General features: G+C 46.0%; 1 protein-coding gene across 5 annotated transcripts in view; it reads left to right on the plus strand.

The window, feature by feature from the left end:
• brsk2a (BR serine/threonine kinase 2a) overlaps positions 1-19,249 on the plus strand; it is a 463,611-nt gene that overhangs the window by 255,237 nt on the left and 189,125 nt on the right. For all 5 annotated transcript variants that reach the window (XM_071326834.1, XM_071326833.1, XM_071326836.1 and 2 more), the window contains exon 2: positions 10,041-10,135. In XM_071326834.1, coding sequence (XP_071182935.1) covers positions 10,041-10,135 — 95 coding nt within the window. The remainder of the gene's footprint in view (positions 1-10,040; positions 10,136-19,249) is intronic.

Here is a 19,249-nt window from a genome sequence, read left to right on the forward strand (position 1 = left end):
ATCCTGCAACCCCCGCTGCATACAGGTAGGCCGTATGATCCTGCTTGCTCTGGATTCCAGAGAAATTACAATGTGACATTATATTCCCGGTTGATATTGACTGCTAACATGAATGACTTTCAGATCAAAATGCAGGTGTAAAACGCAGTTTATTTTTGTGTCTCGCATTCAAAAACTTCGTCTTCCGTTCATGGCTGTAATCACAGGCTACGTCTGCGCAGCATTTGATGCGCGTGTTCGCCCCGTGCGTGTTTGCATGTGCATGCGCTGGGGTCTCAAGCTTTGAACCACTCCTTTTTGGTGTTTGCCGGTCCAAAAATTTGAGAACCACTTAGCTAAGAAATAAATTGCCAATTTGGGGAAATTAGTTCAGTTGTACAACTGAATGCCTTCAACATTTAACCCAACCCCTCTGAGAGGTGCGGAGGGCTGCCTTCATTGACATCCACATCCACGGGCCCAGGTAACAGTGGGTTAAGCTGCCTTGCTCAGGGGCAGAATGACAGATGTTTTACCTTGTCAGATCCTGCAACCTATTTGGTTACTGGCCCAGTGCTCTAACCACTAGGCCACCTGCCGCCCCATAAGGGCCGGACAGCTATAGGATCGGGTGGAGTGCAAATGTCAAAATGTAGGAAGAGAGGATTGCCATAAATAAATATGCAGCTCCAAAAACGTTGGGGTGATCAGGAACACTATCTGTTCACTTTGCACGCTCACCAATAATGTGGCAAGCAACAATTACTAGCATAGTCCCACTGGTCTTTTGGTAAGTCAACATTTCTTGAAATGTATAATTTACTTATGAAGTTTGGATTTGGAATTTGTTGGTAAAATGTATTACTACATAATCAAAATGTGTTGTAGACAAAATAATAAAAAGGACTGTCTGGTAGCAGCAATCAATAGACAAAGATTTGTAGATGAACAAGTCATTGCATGTATAGATTTTTTTTGACCTTACTTGAAAAAACTCCACTCGACTTGACTTGCTCTTAAAATGCATGACTTGGACTTGACTCGAGACTCAACCCATTGTGATTTGACTTGAGACTTGGGCCTTTTGTGACTTGAGACTTGCATGTGACTTATAGTGACTTGGTCCAACCTCTGGCTCTTACTGACACCTACCCATGAGCCCCCTCTGTTTTCATTTACTGTAATCAGCCCACTCACCCACTGAGCACTGACCGACATTGGACATCCATGGACCTTGAAAAGTAGTTGAAATTTGGTCTATCGAAATCTGAACCAATCATAGAAATCTGTTTCACAAGTTTGTACAGCACAGTACAGTGCAGTAGAGCACGTTACAGTACAGTACGGTAAAGAAAAATATATTATAGGTCAGTATAATACAGTACTGTACAGTAAAGTAGAGTTTAATACAGAACAGTACATTAGACTACACTAGAGTAGAGTACAGTATAATTTACTGTATTGTACTTTACTGAACTCTATTCTACTCTACTGAACTATACTCTACTGTGCTGTACTGAACTGTACTCTACTCTAGTGTGCTGTACTCTACTGTGCTGTATTCAAATCTAATTTTATTTGTCACATGCTTTGTAAACAAGAGGTGTAGACTAACAGTGAAATTCTTACTTTTCCATTGCAGAGTTACAGATAAATAAATATATTTTTTAAATAGATAGTGAATAGTGAATAACAATAACAATAACAAATACTTTGATGTCCGAACTTAGACATCTATGGTTGGAACAGATTTGGTCCAGTTCAGACCAGCTACATTTGGTCTTGTTTGGAGCAGAGCACATTCGAATAATAGCCAGTGTGTAGATTAATACTGAAACATGCAAAGGAGGATAGTCAATGTTTCTACCTTTGTATATGTCACGATCGTGTGGTTGAGAGACGGACCAAAACGCAGCATTAGGAAAATAAGCCATCTTCTTTTATTAACACCACGAAGATGAACACGACACAAAACTCTATACAAACTAACAAAACAACAAAACGACCGTGAAGCTACAAACGTTGTGCACATACATACAGGCTACAAACGTTCTACATAGACAATTTCCCACAAATACCTAAAGCCTATGGCTCCCTTAAATATGGCTCCCAATCAGAGACAACTATGACCAGCTGTCTCTGATTGAGAACCAAATCAGGCAGCCATAGACTTTTCTAAACACCTACACTCAACCATAGACTATACTAGACACATACACTAAACCATAGACTATTCTAGACACATCCACTCAACACAAACCCATACACTCTAACAAATCCCCCTAGACACTCCAAACCACCCAAGACAATACAAAAACACAAACCTAACCCCATGTCACACCCTGACCTAACTAAAATAATAAAGAAAACAAAGAATACTAAGGCCAGGGCGTGACATAACCCCCCCCCTTAAGGTGCGAACTCCGGGCGCACCAGCACATAGTCTAGGGGAGGGTCTGGGTGGGCTTCCGTCCACGGCGGCGGCTCCGGCACTGGTCGTGGTCCCCACCCCACCATAGTCAATACCCGCTTTCTTAGCCCCACTGGAATAAGGGGCAGTACCAGACTAAGGGGCAGCACCGGACTAAGGGGCAGCACCGGACTAAGGGGCAGCACCGGACTAAGGGGCAGCACCGGACTAAGGGGCAGTACCGGACTAAGGGGCAGCCCCAGGATAAGGGGCAGCCCCAGGATAAGGGGCAGCCCCAGGATAAGGGGCAGCCCCAGGATAAGGGGCAGCTCCGGACTGAGGTACGGCAGCTCCGGACTGAAGGGCTGATCCTGGCTGGCCGGCTCTGGCGGATCCTGGCTGGACGGCTCTGGCGGATCCTGGCTGGACGGCTCATGGCTGGCTGACGGATCTGGCTGCTCATGGCTGGCTGACGGATCTGGCTGCTCATGGCTGGCTGACGGATCTGGCTGCTCATGGCTGGCTGACGGATCTGGCTGCTCATGGCTGGCTGACGGATCTGGCTGCTCATGGCTGGCTGACGGATCTGGCTGCTCATGGCTGGCTGACGGATCTGGCTGCTCATATCTGGTTGGCGGCCCTGGCAGATCCTATCTGGTTGGCGGCCCTGGCAGATCCTGTCTGGTTGGCGGCTCTGGCAGATCCTGTCTGGTTGGCGGCTCTGGCAGATCCTGTCTGGTTGGCGGCTCTGGCAGATCCTGTCTGGTTGGCGGCTCTGGCAGATCCTGTCTGGTTGGCGGCTCTGGCAGATCCCGTCTGGTTGGCGGCTCTGGCAGATCCTGTCTGACGATCGGCTCTAGCGGCTCCTGACTGACGATCGGCTCTGACGGCTCGGGACAGACGGGCGGCTCTATTGGCACTGGGCAGACGGATGGCTCAGATGGCGCTGGGGAGACGGATGGCTCAGATGGCGCTGGGGAGACGGATGGCTCAGATGGCGCTGGAGAGACGGATGGCTCTGGCCGGCTGAGGCGCACTGTAGGCCTGGTGCGTGGTGCTGGAACTGGTGGTACCGGGCTGGGGACACGCATCTCAGGGCTAGTGCGGGGAGCAGGAACAGGGCATACTGGACCCTGGAAACGCACATTAGGCCTAGTGCGTGGTGCCGGAACTGGTGGTACCGGGCTGGGGACACGCATCTCAGGGCTAGTGCGGGGAGCAGCAACAGGACGCACAGGACTCTGGGAACACACAGGAGGCTTGGTGCGTGGTGTAGGCACTGGTGGTAATGGGCTGGAGACACGCACCATTGGACGAGTGCGTGGAGGAGGAACAGGGCTCTGGAGACACACAGGAAGCCTGGTGCGTGGTGTAGGCACTGGTGGAACAGGACTGGGGCGGGGAGGTGGCGCCGGAAAAACCGGACCGTGCAGGCGTACTGGCTCCCTTGAGCATTGAGCCTGCCCAACCTTACCTGGTTGAATGCTCCCCGTCGCCCGACCAGTGCGGGGAGGTGGAATAACCCGCACCGGGCTATGTAGGCGAACCGGGGACACCATGCGTAAGGCTGGTGCCATGTAAGCCGGCCCGAGGAGATGTACTGGTGGCCAGATAGGTAGAGCCGGCTTCATGGCACTTGGCTCAATGCTCAATCTAGCCCTACCAGTGCGGGGAGGTGGAATAACCCGCACTGGGCTATGCACACGTACAGGAGACACCGTGCGCTCTACTGCGTAACACAGTGTCTGCCCGTACTCCCGCTCTCCACGGTTAGCCTGGGAAGTGGGCGCAGGTCTCCTACCTGCCCTCGGCCCACTACCTCCTAGCCCCCCCCCAAGAAATTTTGGGGTAGTACTCACGGGCTTCCAGCCTTGCCTCCGTGCTGCCTCCTCATATCGCCGCCTCTCTGCTTTCGCTGCCTCCAGCTCAGCTTTGGGACGGCGATATTCTCCAGGTTGAGCCCAAGGTCCCTTTCCATCCAATTCGTCCTCCCATCTCCAGAAATCCTGTGTAGGTGGGTCCTGTTGCCGTTTCACACGCTGCTTGGTCCTTTGGTGGGAAATTCTGTCACGATCGTGTGGTTGAGAGACGGACCAAAACGCAGCATTAGGAAAATAAGCCATCTTCTTTTATTAACACCACGAAGATGAACACGACACAAAACTCTATACAAACTAACAAAACAACAAAACGACCGTGAAGCTACAAACGTTGTGCACATACATACAGGCTACAAACGTTCTACATAGACAATTTCCCACAAATACCTAAAGCCTATGGCTCCCTTAAATATGGCTCCCAATCAGAGACAACTATGACCAGCTGTCTCTGATTGAGAACCAAATCAGGCAGCCATAGACTTTTCTAAACACCTACACTCAACCATAGACTATACTAGACACATACACTAAACCATAGACTATTCTAGACACATCCACTCAACACAAACCCATACACTCTAACAAATCCCCCTAGACACTCCAAACCACCCAAGACAATACAAAAACACAAACCTAACCCCATGTCACACCCTGACCTAACTAAAATAATAAAGAAAACAAAGAATACTAAGGCCAGGGCGTGACATAACCCCCCCCCTTAAGGTGCGAACTCCGGGCGCACCAGCACATAGTCTAGGGGAGGGTCTGGGTGGGCTTCCGTCCACGGCGGCGGCTCCGGCACTGGTCGTGGTCCCCACCCCACCATAGTCAATACCCGCTTTCTTAGCCCCACTGGAATAAGGGGCAGTACCAGACTAAGGGGCAGCACCGGACTAAGGGGCAGCACCGGACTAAGGGGCAGCACCGGACTAAGGGGCAGCACCGGACTAAGGGGCAGCACCGGACTAAGGGGCAGCCCCAGGATAAGGGGCAGCCCCAGGATAAGGGGCAGCTCCGGACTGAGGTACGGCAGCTCCGGACTGAAGGGCTGATCCTGGCTGGCCGGCTCTGGCGGATCCTGGCTGGACGGCTCTGGCGGATCCTGGCTGGACGGCTCATGGCTGGCTGACGGATCTGGCTGCTCATGGCTGGCTGACGGATCTGGCTGCTCATGGCTGGCTGACGGATCTGGCTGCTCATGGCTGGCTGACGGATCTGGCTGCTCATGGCTGGCTGACGGATCTGGCTGCTCATGGCTGGCTGACGGATCTGGCTGCTCATGGCTGGCTGACGGATCTGGCTGCTCATGGCTGGCTGACGGATCTGGCTGCTCATATCTGGTTGGCGGCCCTGGCAGATCCTGTCTGGTTGGCGGCCCTGGCAGATCCTGTCTGGTTGGCGGCTCTGGCAGATCCTGTCTGGTTGGCGGCTCTGGCAGATCCTGTCTGGTTGGCGGCTCTGGCAGATCCTGTCTGGTTGGCGGCTCTGGCAGATCCTGTCTGGTTGGCGGCTCTGGCAGATCCTGTCTGGTTGGCGGCTCTGGCAGATCCTGTCTGGTTGGCGGCTCTGGCAGATCCTGTCTGACGATCGGCTCTAGCGGCTCCTGACTGACGATCGGCTCTGACGGCTCGGGACAGACGGGCGGCTCTATTGGCACTGGGCAGACGGATGGCTCAGATGGCGCTGGGGAGACGGATGGCTCAGATGGCGCTGGGGAGACGGATGGCTCAGATGGCGCTGGGGAGACGGATGGCTCAGATGGCGCTGGAGAGACGGATGGCTCTGGCCGGCTGAGGCGCACTGTAGGCCTGGTGCGTGGTGCTGGAACTGGTGGTACCGGGCTGGGGACACGCATCTCAGGGCTAGTGCGGGGAGCAGGAACAGGGCATACTGGACCCTGGAAACGCACATTAGGCCTAGTGCGTGGTGCCGGAACTGGTGGTACCGGGCTGGGGACACGCATCTCAGGGCTAGTGCGGGGAGCAGCAACAGGACGCACAGGACTCTGGGAACACACAGGAGGCTTGGTGCGTGGTGTAGGCACTGGTGGTAATGGGCTGGAGACACGCACCATTGGACGAGTGCGTGGAGGAGGAACAGGGCTCTGGAGACACACTGGAAGCCTGGTGCGTGGTGTAGGCACTGGTGGAACAGGACTGGGGCGGGGAGGTGGCGCCGGAAAAACCGGACCGTGCAGGCGTACTGGCTCCCTTGAGCATTGAGCCTGCCCAACCTTACCTGGTTGAATGCTCCCCGTCGCCCGACCAGTGCGGGGAGGTGGAATAACCCGCACCGGGCTATGTAGGCGAACCGGGGACACCATGCGTAAGGCTGGTGCCATGTAAGCCGGCCCGAGGAGATGTACTGGTGGCCAGATAGGTAGAGCCGGCTTCATGGCACTTGGCTCAATGCTCAATCTAGCCCTACCAGTGCGGGGAGGTGGAATAACCCGCACTGGGCTATGCACACGTACAGGAGACACCGTGCGCTCTACTGCGTAACACGGTGTCTGCCCGTACTCCCGCTCTCCACGGTTAGCCTGGGAAGTGGGCGCAGGTCTCCTACCTGCCCTCGGCCCACTACCTCCTAGCCCCCCCCCCCAAGAAATTTTGGGGTAGTACTCACGGGCTTCCAGCCTTGCCTCCGTGCTGCCTCCTCATATCGCCGCCTCTCTGCTTTCGCTGCCTCCAGCTCAGCTTTGGGACGGCGATATTCTCCAGGTTGAGCCCAAGGTCCCTTTCCATCCAATTCGTCCTCCCATCTCCAGAAATCCTGTGTAGGTGGGTCCTGTTGCCGTTTCACACGCTGCTTGGTCCTTTGGTGGGAAATTCTGTCACGATCGTGTGGTTGAGAGACGGACCAAAACGCAGCATTAGGAAAATAAGCCATCTTCTTTTATTAACACCACGAAGATGAACACGACACAAAACTCTATACAAACTAACAAAACAACAAAACGACCGTGAAGCTACAAACGTTGTGCACATACATACAGGCTACAAACGTTCTACATAGACAATTTCCCACAAATACCTAAAGCCTATGGCTCCCTTAAATATGGCTCCCAATCAGAGACAACTATGAACAGCTGTCTCTGATTGAGAACCAAATCAGGCAGCCATAGACTTTTCTAAACACCTACACTCAACCATAGACTATACTAGACACATACACTAAACCATAGACTATTCTAGACACATCCACTCAACACAAACCCATACACTCTAACAAATCCCCCTAGACACTCCAAACCACCCAAGACAATACAAAAACACAAACCTAACCCCATGTCACACCCTGACCTAACTAAAATAATAAAGAAAACAAAGAATACTAAGGCCAGGGCGTGACAGTATACCTATTCAGGATACATCACCTTGAAGAGAATGTAATTTCTGCATAGTACAGATTAGAGACCATGACGGCATTCTTTTCTAACCATTCTGTTACCGGGTGTTAATCCACTTCACTTACTGTAGTTCAATAACAAAAATATATTGTTTCTGCAGACATCATATAATTTTAATTCAGAGTACATATTTAACAGAGTTGTTTGAAAACATGGCCACATTAAAAACTGAGGGAGATTTGACCGTCATTCTGTTAACAAACGTTACATTTGCACCATTCTTCGAATAAGTGTGTTTTTGTTAAGTTTTCAGTGGAAATTGTTAAAGCCCCCGTCCAGTATTTCTTTTTTTAAAACATAACAATTCTGTATGTCGAGTAAATCACTGTGTATGTTTATTTCATAAAATAAATAAATATATGTTTTATAATTTATTTCCCTGATCCTCCTTTTGCCATTGAAATGCTCAGTCTGATCATGAGGGCGTGTTGATACAAATGTTTTAACATTTACATACACAGCCCTGATTGGTGAATAGGATCATCTAGACTTTAGAGCCTACCTCTCAAAGTAGGAGGATACATATGCAAATAAAAGGTGACTGGTCAGAATAATGAGATCAGATTTAGATGTCATGATGTGTGTTAAAAACTCCATCCCACCTGAACAGGCTGAAATTCCAGGCATTTTTTTTCTCCAAAAGCTCAAACGAAAAGGGTATTATCATAATTTTCACAATGTCCGAGCTTTATTTCAACATCATAGTCTGGAAATATAATAAATAAATAAAAATGGATAATCACATTTTGACTGCACTGCCCCTTTAAAGGTAATCATTGTGCATAGAGTTGTATGGTGTGTTTAACTTTGCAATCAATGGTTTTGGTTTGGTATACAATTAAAGTGAAAAAATCGGAGTCTCGGCGTCATTCTGTTACGGTGGAATTGCCCATGTCTCATAGTGAGAAATTGGAGTCACGCTTTATTTGGACTATCAAAGTGTTACCCGAAAATGTAACTATGGAGATACATGAAAATGTAATTGCTCCCAATATGAGGTTATTCCATTTGACCTTGTATTTTGAAAACAAAAGATGCAATATAGTATGTCTCAAGCACCTTGAGATTTCACACTTTCAATTTTGCTGAATTGTTGTCATTATTATGGTATGGTGGACATTCTGGGACGGGAAATCACTGTCAATGACTATCATCAGAGGCCCAAAGAGGCAACGATCCACTGGCCAAAGTCATTTTGGATAAAACCAAGGGAAATCAACAGTGAAAAGGTGATATGTGTAATATACATGTGTGTGTGCCTGCGTGCAGTCGTGTGTGCATGTGTGTGCCACCTATGCAGTGTGCATGTGTGTGCCACCTATCTGTATCTGTTTGTGTCGTAAACATGTGTTCTGCTCTGAGTCTGAGACTCTAGTGAACAGTGGGATATGGATTGGCTCGGCCAGCATGCTATCCACAGACAGAACACACTTTGTGTATTTCCCACATTGATGATGATTATGTGTGTATCTGCTTGAGAGTGTGTGTGTGTATCTGCTTGTGTGTGAGTGTTTTTCTCTGTGTGTGTGTGTTCTGCTGTGTGTATGTGATAGAACAAGGATTTCCTTCTCGTTGTAGTTCACAGTTTACGTTTAGTAAACTGTAAACTCATTCAGCAATTCTTACATTTATTGTGTTGTCTGCTCATCTACCTGAGTGTGTGTATGTGTGTCGTGTGTGTGTGTTTGCTTATTTACCTGATGACATTTGTTTTAAGATGCTGTATTCTCTGCTTGTATTCTGCCAGGGGAAATGTCTCTGTGTCTGGCGGTGAGCGAGGGAATTTGAAATGAAACGTTTTCTTTTCTCACGCTGATGCGTATCTCGAATGGAATATGATGTTGTCTTTGTGAGGAAGTCCCCGTTGCCTTGCCAGAATAGCTGTTGTTGAACGCTTGAGTGCCTCTGGGTGCTTGACAAAGAAGCCATAGTTAGTGTGCTTGCTTCAGGAAGAACATTATTGTTATCTGACAGAGTCAAGCTTACTAACTTAGATAGAAACTTTGTTTAGTGACTACAATGACAGATACTTTTGGACAGCTGAAGTTAGCACAGCATCTTCTATTGAGGACAATTACCTTTTTGTAGTTTTTCTCCATTGCTGTAAATGAAACAACACAGTGTGTTATTTCTGTACATAATTTTTTTGGTTTGCTGTTTAGAGAAGATGAATATTATAGAATAGAATAGTAATGAATCTGAAAGGGGTATTTTCTTCCTTTATTAACATAGCAGGATGTCAGTCTCTCTCTCTCTCTCTCTCTCTCTCTCTCTCTCTCGCTCACACGCACGCACGCACACAGAAGCCTGTACAGAATGCTTAATGTGTGTGTCTCCTATAACCTGTGTCTTTCTTTTCCAGGCCTGGTCAAGCTGGGGATCCACTGTGTCACATGCCAGAAAGTTGCAATTAAGATTGTCAACCGAGAGAAACTCAGCGAGTCGGTACTAATGAAGGTAAGACTACACCCCTGAATATAATCTTCTCCGTTCAGAAGGCACAACATGTAGGGATTTGGGAAGGTACTATCTGAACTTGTCCAATAAGAAATGCTTGTTTTCATTTTCTTCTGCAAAAGGCTTTGATCCCTGTTTTCTCTGAAATCCCGGGTTGAGAATGGAATAAGCAGGAAATCTGGAATTCTCCAACCCGAGTCTTGCCCTATCATTCTCTTTGGACCTCTCCTAATGTCCCCCAATACCTTTCAAGTTTCCTAGCTTCCCCTATAGCCTGTACACAGGTATGGAGCATAACAAATAGTCATTGGAAAAATAAGATGATTTACTGCCTGCTCACAATTAGAATCTTTCTGGATGCTTTCCCTATAATTGGCCCCTCTGCTGGTTTCAGGAAGAGGGGAATGGAAAGGGCAGGGAGAGGCGGAATGGAGAGGGTCACAACCTGACCTGATAAACTATAATTGTCTTTCCTGGGACACATAGAGAGAGAGGAGTGGCTGTAATTGTTTAGAAATTAGGTGTTGAGAGGGGCACGTGAGGGTTTGATTTGCAAATTTAACCCAGTCGATTTGCAAATGGAAATGCCTCCATTTTGGCTCCACGTCTGAAACGGTTGTATTAGAAAACCAGAGAGATAGAAACCAGAATCTTTGATTTTTCTGTTTAATATTTCTTCATCTCTCTCTCTCTCTGTCTCTCTCTCTCTTTCAAGCGTTTCCCTTAGATTTTGTTTTATAGGGAAGATATAAAGGCCCCTGAAGATACTACCAGGGCTGGTCACAATAACATTGGCTATATAGCAGTAGAGTAGACATGGCTGACATAATATGGTCATGGTCAAGCAGACCACACACACACACACGCACACGCACACGCACACGCACACGCACACACACACACGTACACACCTGTACACACACACACACACACACACACCTGTACACACACACCTGTACACGCACACACACACACACACACCTGTACACGCACATACAGTCGCTCTCTCTCACTCTCTCTCCTCTCTCTCTCACACACACACACAGCAAGCAAGTGAAATAGATAATAAACAAAAGTGAAATAAACAATGCAAAATGAACAGTTAACATTATTCACAGAAGTTTCAATGCAATAGACACATGTCAAATGTCATATTATGGCTATGTACAGTGTTATAATGATGTGCAAATAGTTAAAGTACAAAATGGAAAAGAAATAAACATAAATATGGGTTGTATTTACAATAGTGATTGTAACAAATCTTGCTGCTGTGATGGCACACTGTGATATTTCACCCAATAGATATGGGAGTTTATCAAAATTTAATTTGTTTTGGAATTCTTTGTGGGTCTGTGTAATATGAGAGAAATACTGTATGTGTTTCTAATATGGTCATACATTTGGCAGGAAGTTAGGATACGCAGCTCAGTTTCCACCTAATTTTGTGGGCAGTGCACATAGCCTGTTTTCTCTTGAGAGCCAGTTCTGCCTACGGTGGCCTCTCTCAATAGCAAGGCCATGCTCACTGAGTCTGTACATAGTCAAAGCTTTCCTTAATTTTGGGTCACTCACAGTGGTCAGGTGTTCTGCCACTGTGTACTCTCTGTCAAGGGCTAAATAGCATTCCAGTTTTCTCTGTATTTTTTTTTTTGGTAAACTCTTTCATATATGTCAAGTATCTATCTTTTTGTTTTCTCATGATTTGGTTGAGTCTAATTGGGTTGCTGTTGCTGTCCTGGGGCTCTGTGGGGTCTGTTTGTGTTTGTGAACAGAGCCCCATGAGCAGTTTGCTTCGGGGACTCTTCTCTAGGTTAATCTCTCTGTAGGTGATGGCTTTGTTATGAACGGTTTGGGATTTGCTTCCTTGGAAGTGGTTGTCGAATTTAAAAGCTCTTTTCTGGATTATGATAATTATTGGGTAACAGACAAATTCTGCTCTGCGTGCATTATTTGGTGTTTTACGTTGTACACAGTGGATGCTTTTGCAGAATTCTGCATGCAGTCTCAATTTGGTGTTTGTCCCATTTTGTTAATTATTGGTTGGTGAGCAGACCACAGACCTCACAACCATGCAGGGCAATGGGTTCTATAACTGATTCAAGCATTTTTTGCCAGATCCTAATGGGATGTCAAATGTTATGTTTCTTTTGATGGTGTAGAAGGCCCATCGCTCACAGCTTTGTGGGAGTTCACTGTGGTGCTGATGATTAGGCCGAGGTAGGTATAGTTTTTTATGTGCTCTAGGGCAATGGTGTCTCGATGGAATTTTTATTTGTGGTCCTGGCAGCTGGACCTTTTTTGGAACTGTTTTTGTCTTACTGCGATTTAATGTCAGGACTCAGGTCTGGCAGAAGCTGTGCAGAAGATATAGGTGCTGCCCTCCTTGGTTGGGGACAGAAGCACCAGATCATCAGCAAACAGTAGACATTTGACTTCAGATTCTAGTAGGGTGAGGCCGGGTGTTGCATACTGTTCTAGGGCCCTCACCAATTCGTTGATATATATGTTGAAAAGGGTGGGGCTCAAGCTGCATCCCTGTCTCACCCCAAGACCCTGTCGAAATAAATGTGTGTGTCTTTTTGTTTGTGTACATGGATTTTATAATATCGTATGTTTTTCTCCCAACACTGCTCTCCATCCATTTTTATAGCGGACCCTCATGCAAAATTTCTGTCAAAAGCATGAGAAGACTTTTCTTTGTTTTGCTATGTTTATTTGTCAATTAGGGTGTGCAGGGTGAATACGTGGTCTGTTGTACGGTAATCTGGTAAAAAGCCAATTCCTCAGTACATTGTTTTCACTGAGGAATGATGTTAAAGAGTTTAAGTATAGCCAATTGGAATTTGTGGTCTGTATTTTTTGTAATTTGATTTAGGATACCATAAACACCACAGGCCTTTTTGTCTGTAATTGTAGTCCCTGGTAGTCTTTAATATTTGATTATAAGATTTGTAATTGACCATATATATGTTTTTGCTGATTGTTCTTTGTTATAGAGCCTAGAGTTTTTGATAGATAACTCTTTGTGTTGTTGTTTGTTTAGTGTGTTCCAATTTTCCCAGAAGTGGTTAGATTCTATGGATTCTTACATTGAACTGATTTCTGACCATCTCTCTCTCTATCTGTCTCTGTCACATCAGCTCCTACTGAACTTTGAGTCTGCCAGTCCCTCTCGCCAGCTCCAAATGTCACCTTTTAATATTCTAATGTACTCCTGTCCCTGCGGTGCGATTAGAACAGAATGTGACACTCCTGACCAGGTGTGTGTTACAACCTCCAGCTCCTCTAGCCCCCGTCACACACCTTCCACCCATCCCCAGGGTCCTGCCTATGACTTCATATGACTCTATGATTGGTCTTAGGGGTCTGGAGGTTTTGCTGACATAAGGAAATGAAGACTTAAGGGGAAAATGAAGGACAAAGGGGAAGAAAGGAAGACATTTCACTGTCAAGGCTGTAAATTATTGAAAAGGTAGACATTTCACTCTAAGTGCTGTAAAGGATTCTCCTTACACGGGGAACCATTTCTGTAGGGTATTCACGACACATCACAACAATACTTTTCTGTGGAACGAGTGCATTGCTGAAACTAAAATGACAGTCACTGTTTTACCCCATGGATAGTTTCATTCGTGTTTCCCTGTTTTTAATATAAAAATAAAAATAAGTATTTTTGGGTTATTCAGACAGGATAGGAGAGGAGAGACAGATGAGGGAAGAAAGACAGATGAGAAATTGTCAACCTAGACCGGGAAGCGAATCCTGGTCTCTGGCACGGGGATAACATGTGGACTAGAGTCAGGCAGGGAACCTTCCTACTGCATCTCTGTACTGTATATAGATGGAGAGGAGAATGAACGGCCTATTGTAATTGCGTCTGTGTATGACTTGGTGTAAGTGAGAGTGGGAGAGTCTCTTAGTCATGTTGAAAGACTGAGTAATTAAAGTATTGACTCACCACATGAATTGGAGAATGGATAGTTTGTTTGACTGACAGACTGTGTGTGTCAGTGCTCTGGAGCGTGTAAGTGGGTTTTACTCTGTGACTAAGCAGATAAGGTCAATGTGAGATAGGGATGGGGAGTGAGTTTAAGACTGGCATGAGTCTGCTTACTCTCTGTGTGTGTGTGTGTGTGTGTGGGGGGGGGGGGGGCATGCTTGATACTTACTTCCAAGTGTGTGCTCGCTTTATTTTGTCCGAAGACGGCAGTTAACATTTGTGAACCTCGTCCAGCCTGTCTCTGTCTCCGATGCTGAGCTGAGGCCAGAGGGGGGAAGGTTGCAGGGAGAATCCTAATGAAAATAGATTACACAGACACATTGGTAGTGACACCATATCTGTGTGTGTATTATGTGCAATTGTACATTATCTTCTCTTCTCTACTTATTGCCTCTCCTCTCCTATCCTCTCATTCTCAGAAGACACAACATGTAGACAGTGTCAGAACCTCAGTCTTTACACATGGCCATCCCCAAACTCAGTAGAGGAGAAGAGTAATCCGTAAACATGCAGACATTCACAATAGTGTGTTTTAAACATTGAACCGAGACAGATCTTTTGCTCTGAACCAGTACACTGAACACAATCTCTCGCTCTCTCCCCCCCCCCCCTCCCCCTCTCTCTCTAAAGTCCTCTGATGGGAAAAGAAAGGTTGTTCCTATCTCTCTCTCCTTCTCTCTTTCTCTTTCCCCCCTGTCCCTTTGCTCTTTTGCTTCTCATCACTTCTGAGCTATGAACAATGTAGTGTGTGTTTCTGGGTATTTGTGTGTGTTTTTATGTGTTTGAACAGCTGGCCTTTATTGTGAGAGTGAGAAGGCTCGATCTCCAGTGATCTCCCTCTGAGTTTGGACTCCGATCACTTGTCTACCCTTTATGGTAGATACGTACAGTGGGGAGAACAAGTATTTGATACACTGCCGATTTTGCAGGTTTTCCTACTTATAAAGCATGTAGAGGTCTGCAATTTTTATCATAGGTACACTTCAACTGTGAGAGACGGAATCTAAAACAAAAATCCAGAAAATCCCATTGTATGATTTTTAAGTAATTAATTTGCATTTTATTGCATGACATAAGTATTTGATACATCAGAAAAGCAGAACTTAATATTTGGTACCGAAACCTTTGTTTGCAATTACAGAGATCATACGTTTCCTGTAGTTCTTGACCAGGTTTGCACACACTGCAGCAGGGATTTTGGCCCACTCCTCCATACAGACCTTCTCCAGATCCCTCAGGTTTCGGGGCTGTCGCTGGGCAATACGGACTTTCAGCTCCCTCCAAAGATTTTCTATTGGGGTCAGGTCTGGAGACTGGCTAGGCCACTCCAGGACCTTGAGATGCTTCTTACGGAGCCACTCCTTAGTTGCCCTGGCTGTGTGTTTCGGGTCGTTGTCATGCTGGAAGACCCAGCCACGACCCATCTTCAATGCTCTTACTGAGGTAAGGAGGTTGTTGGCCAAGATCTCGCGATACATGGCCCCATTCATCCTCCCCTCAATACGGTGCAGTCGTCCTGTCCCCTTTGCAGAAAAGCATCCCCAAAGAATGATGTTTCCACCTCCATGCTTCACGGTTGGGATGGTGTTCTTGGGGTTGTACTCATCCTTCTATTCCTCCAAACACGGCGAGTGGAGTTTAGAGCAAAAAGCTATATTTTTGTCTCATCAGACCACATGACCTTCTCCCATTCCTCCTCTGGATCATCCAGATGGTCATTGGCAAACTTCAGACGGGCCTGGACATGCGCTGGCTTGAGCAGGGGGACCTTGCGTGCGCTGCAGGATTTTAATCCATGACGGCGTAGTGTGTTACTAATGGTTTTCTTTGAGACTGTGGTCCCAGCTCTCTTCAGGTCATTGACCAGGTCCTGCCGTGTAGTTCTGGGCTGATCCCTCACATTCCTCATGATCATTGATGCCCCACGAGGTGAGATCTTGCATGGAGCCCCAGACCGAGGGTGATTGACCGTCATCTTGAACTTCTTCCATTTTCTAATAATTGTGCCAACAGTTGTTGCCTTCTCACCAAGCTGCTTGGCTATTGTCCTGTAGCCCATCCCAGCCTTGTACAGGTCTACAATTTATCCCTGATGTCCTTACACAGCTCTCTGGTCTTGGCCATTGTGGAGAGGTTGGAGTCTGTTTGATTGAGTGTGTGGACAGGTGTCTTTTATACAGGTAACGAGTTCAAACAGGTGCAGTTAATACAGGTAATGAGTGGAGAACAGGAGGGCTTCTTAAAGAAAAACTAACAGGTCTGTGAGAGCCGGAATTCTTACTGGTTGGTAGGTGATCAAATACTTATGTCATGCAATAAAATGCAAATTAATTACTTAAAAATCATACAATGTGATTTTCTGGATTTTTGTTTTAGATTCCGTCTCTCACAGTTGAAGTGTACCTATGATAAAAATGACAGACCTCTACATGCTTTGTAAGTAGGAAAACCTGCAAAATCGGCAGTGTATCAAATACTTGTTCTCCCCACTGTATGTCATCTGTTCTGACTAATTCAAACATTGAAGTTGCAAAGACATGCACTAGTAATTGACTAGCTAAATACGGCAATCAAATTAAAGCAATCAAGTAACAAAAATGATTCCAATTGTTAGCCCCCTAGAGTCGATAGGCGCACCAGTGAGTCAATCTAATTTACATGAAGAAAAAAAATTCCCATCACAATCTGTCAATTTAAGATAGAGATATCTTGTTTTTTGCATTGGGATTTCTCTCAATCCACCGCATCCACCAATGTTGCACTTCCACATCTGTGGTGAAAGGTGGCAGAGCTAGAGCGGTGTTTGTCAGACCATGAGGCATCCCGAAAATCTGTCTTCTCACGTAAACGTCTGTAGCGTCCGAACGTTTTGACCTACAAACTTGTATGACCACTCTATGGAAAGGGAGACGTCGGTACCTGCGTTGTGCCAACTTCTGTTTGGTAGCGTTCGAACCGCTTGGGCTAAAAACGAACGGGACCCCACTATGGAAAGGGGAGATTCTCATGAACACGATGGTCCATTTTGCTATACATCCCCCACAAGTGTCACGGAACTTGTCTGAATTGAACCAATGCCGGTTGAAAAAAATGATTGGAAGTATGAAGGTGGTTTTGTGCCTACCCCAAAAAAGGGGTTTAATATGTATACAAAAAAATATATATTTATATAAAAAATGTAGAACACCTAGAACACCACATTCAATTGGTTTTCTTTATTTTTACCATTTTCTACATTGTAACAAAAAAAGTGTTAAACAAATCAAAATATATTTAATTTTTGAGATTATTCAAATAGCCACCATTTGCCTTTATGGCAGCTTTGCAGACTTTGCATTCTCTCAACCAGTTTCACCTGGAATGCTTTTCCAACAGTCTTGAAGGAGTTCCCACATATGCTGAGCACTTGTTGGCTGCTTTCCCTTCACTCTGCAGTCCAACTCATCCCAAACCATCTCAATTTGGTTGAGGTCGGGGGACTGTCGGAGGCCAGTTGATCTGATGCAGCACTCCATCACTCTCCTTCTTGGTAAAATAGCCCTTACACAGCCTGGAGGTGTTTTGGTTCATTGTCCTGTTGATAAACAAATGATAGTCCCACTAAGCCCAAACCAGATGCGATGGCGTATCACTGCAGAATGCTGTCTTGATTTCTAAAAAAATCGCAGACAGTGTCACCAGTAAAGCACCCCCACACCATAACACCTCCTCCTCCATGCTTCAAGGTGGGAAATACACATGCTGAGATCATCCGTTCACCCACACCGCATCTCACAAAGACACCAAAAATCTCAAATTTGGACTCCAGACCAAAGACAAATTTCCACTGGTCTAATGTCCATTGCTCATGTTTCTTGGCCCGAGCAGTTCTCTTCTTATTATTGGTGTCCTTTAGTAGTGGTGTCTTTCCAGCAATTCAACCATGAAGGCCTGATTCACACAGTCTCCTCTGAACAGTTGATGTTGAGATGTGTCTGTTACTTGAACTATATGAAGCATTTATTTGGGCTGCAATTTCTGAGGCTGATAACTCTAATGAACTTATCCTCTGCAGAAGAACTAACTCTGGGTCTTCCATTCCTGTGGCGGTCCTCATGAGAGCCAGTTTCATCATAGCGCTTGATGGTTTGTGCGACTGCACTTGAAGAAACTTTCAAAGTTCTTGAAATGTTCCGTATTGACTGACCTTCATGTCTTAAAGTAATGATAGACTGTCATTTCTCTTTGCTTTTTTGAGCTGTTCTTGCCATACTATGGACTTGGTCTTTTACCAAATAGGGCTATCTTCTGTAGACCACCTCCCCCCACCCTACCTTGTCACAACACTGGCTCAAACGCATTAAGGAAAGAAATTCCACAAATTGACTTTTAAGAAGGCACACCTGTTAATTGAAATGCATTCCAGGTGACTACCTCATGAAGCTGGTTGAGAGGATGCCAAGTGTGTGCAAAGCTGTCATCAAGGCAAAGGGTGGCTATTTGAAGAATCTCAAATATGAAATAAATTTTGATTTGTTTAACTCTTTTTGGTTACTACATGATTGTTATTTCATAGTTTTGATATCTTCACTATTATTATACAATTTAGAAAACAGTAAAACAAAACAAAAAAACTTGAATGAGTAGGTGTTCTAAAACTTTTGACCGGTAGTGTATATATTTTCTGAGTTTTCTATATCTCCTAGATATAGGACAGACACTTCAAACTATCTTAAAACAATTCCATATAACAATTCCCCCCTTCCCCCAACGTCTTAGACTGTCTCTCTCTCTCACTGTCTCTTTTTGTTGAGTGTTTTGGTCTGTTTGTTTTTGTGGAACAGGAATTTTGAATGGGCGATTACTAATGTCAGTCATATTATTGCAGAATGAGAGAGGGAGAGGAGAAAGAATGAAAATAGGCAGAGAGTGAAAGGGAGAGAGGGAGGGGAGAGAGAGAGACAGAACAGGAGAGGTAGAGAGAGTAGAGAGAGAGAGGTAAAGAGACGGAGAGAGAGAGAGAGAGAGAGAGACGGAGAGAGAGAGAGAGACAGAGATACAGAAAGAGAGAGAGAGAGACGGAGAGACAGAAAGCGCGCGAGAGAGAGACGGAGAGACAGAGAGAGAGAGAGAGA

The sequence above is a fragment of the Salvelinus alpinus genome, chromosome 9 (assembly GCF_045679555.1).
Source record: "Salvelinus alpinus chromosome 9, SLU_Salpinus.1, whole genome shotgun sequence".
Lineage (NCBI taxonomy): Eukaryota > Metazoa > Chordata > Actinopteri > Salmoniformes > Salmonidae > Salvelinus > Salvelinus alpinus.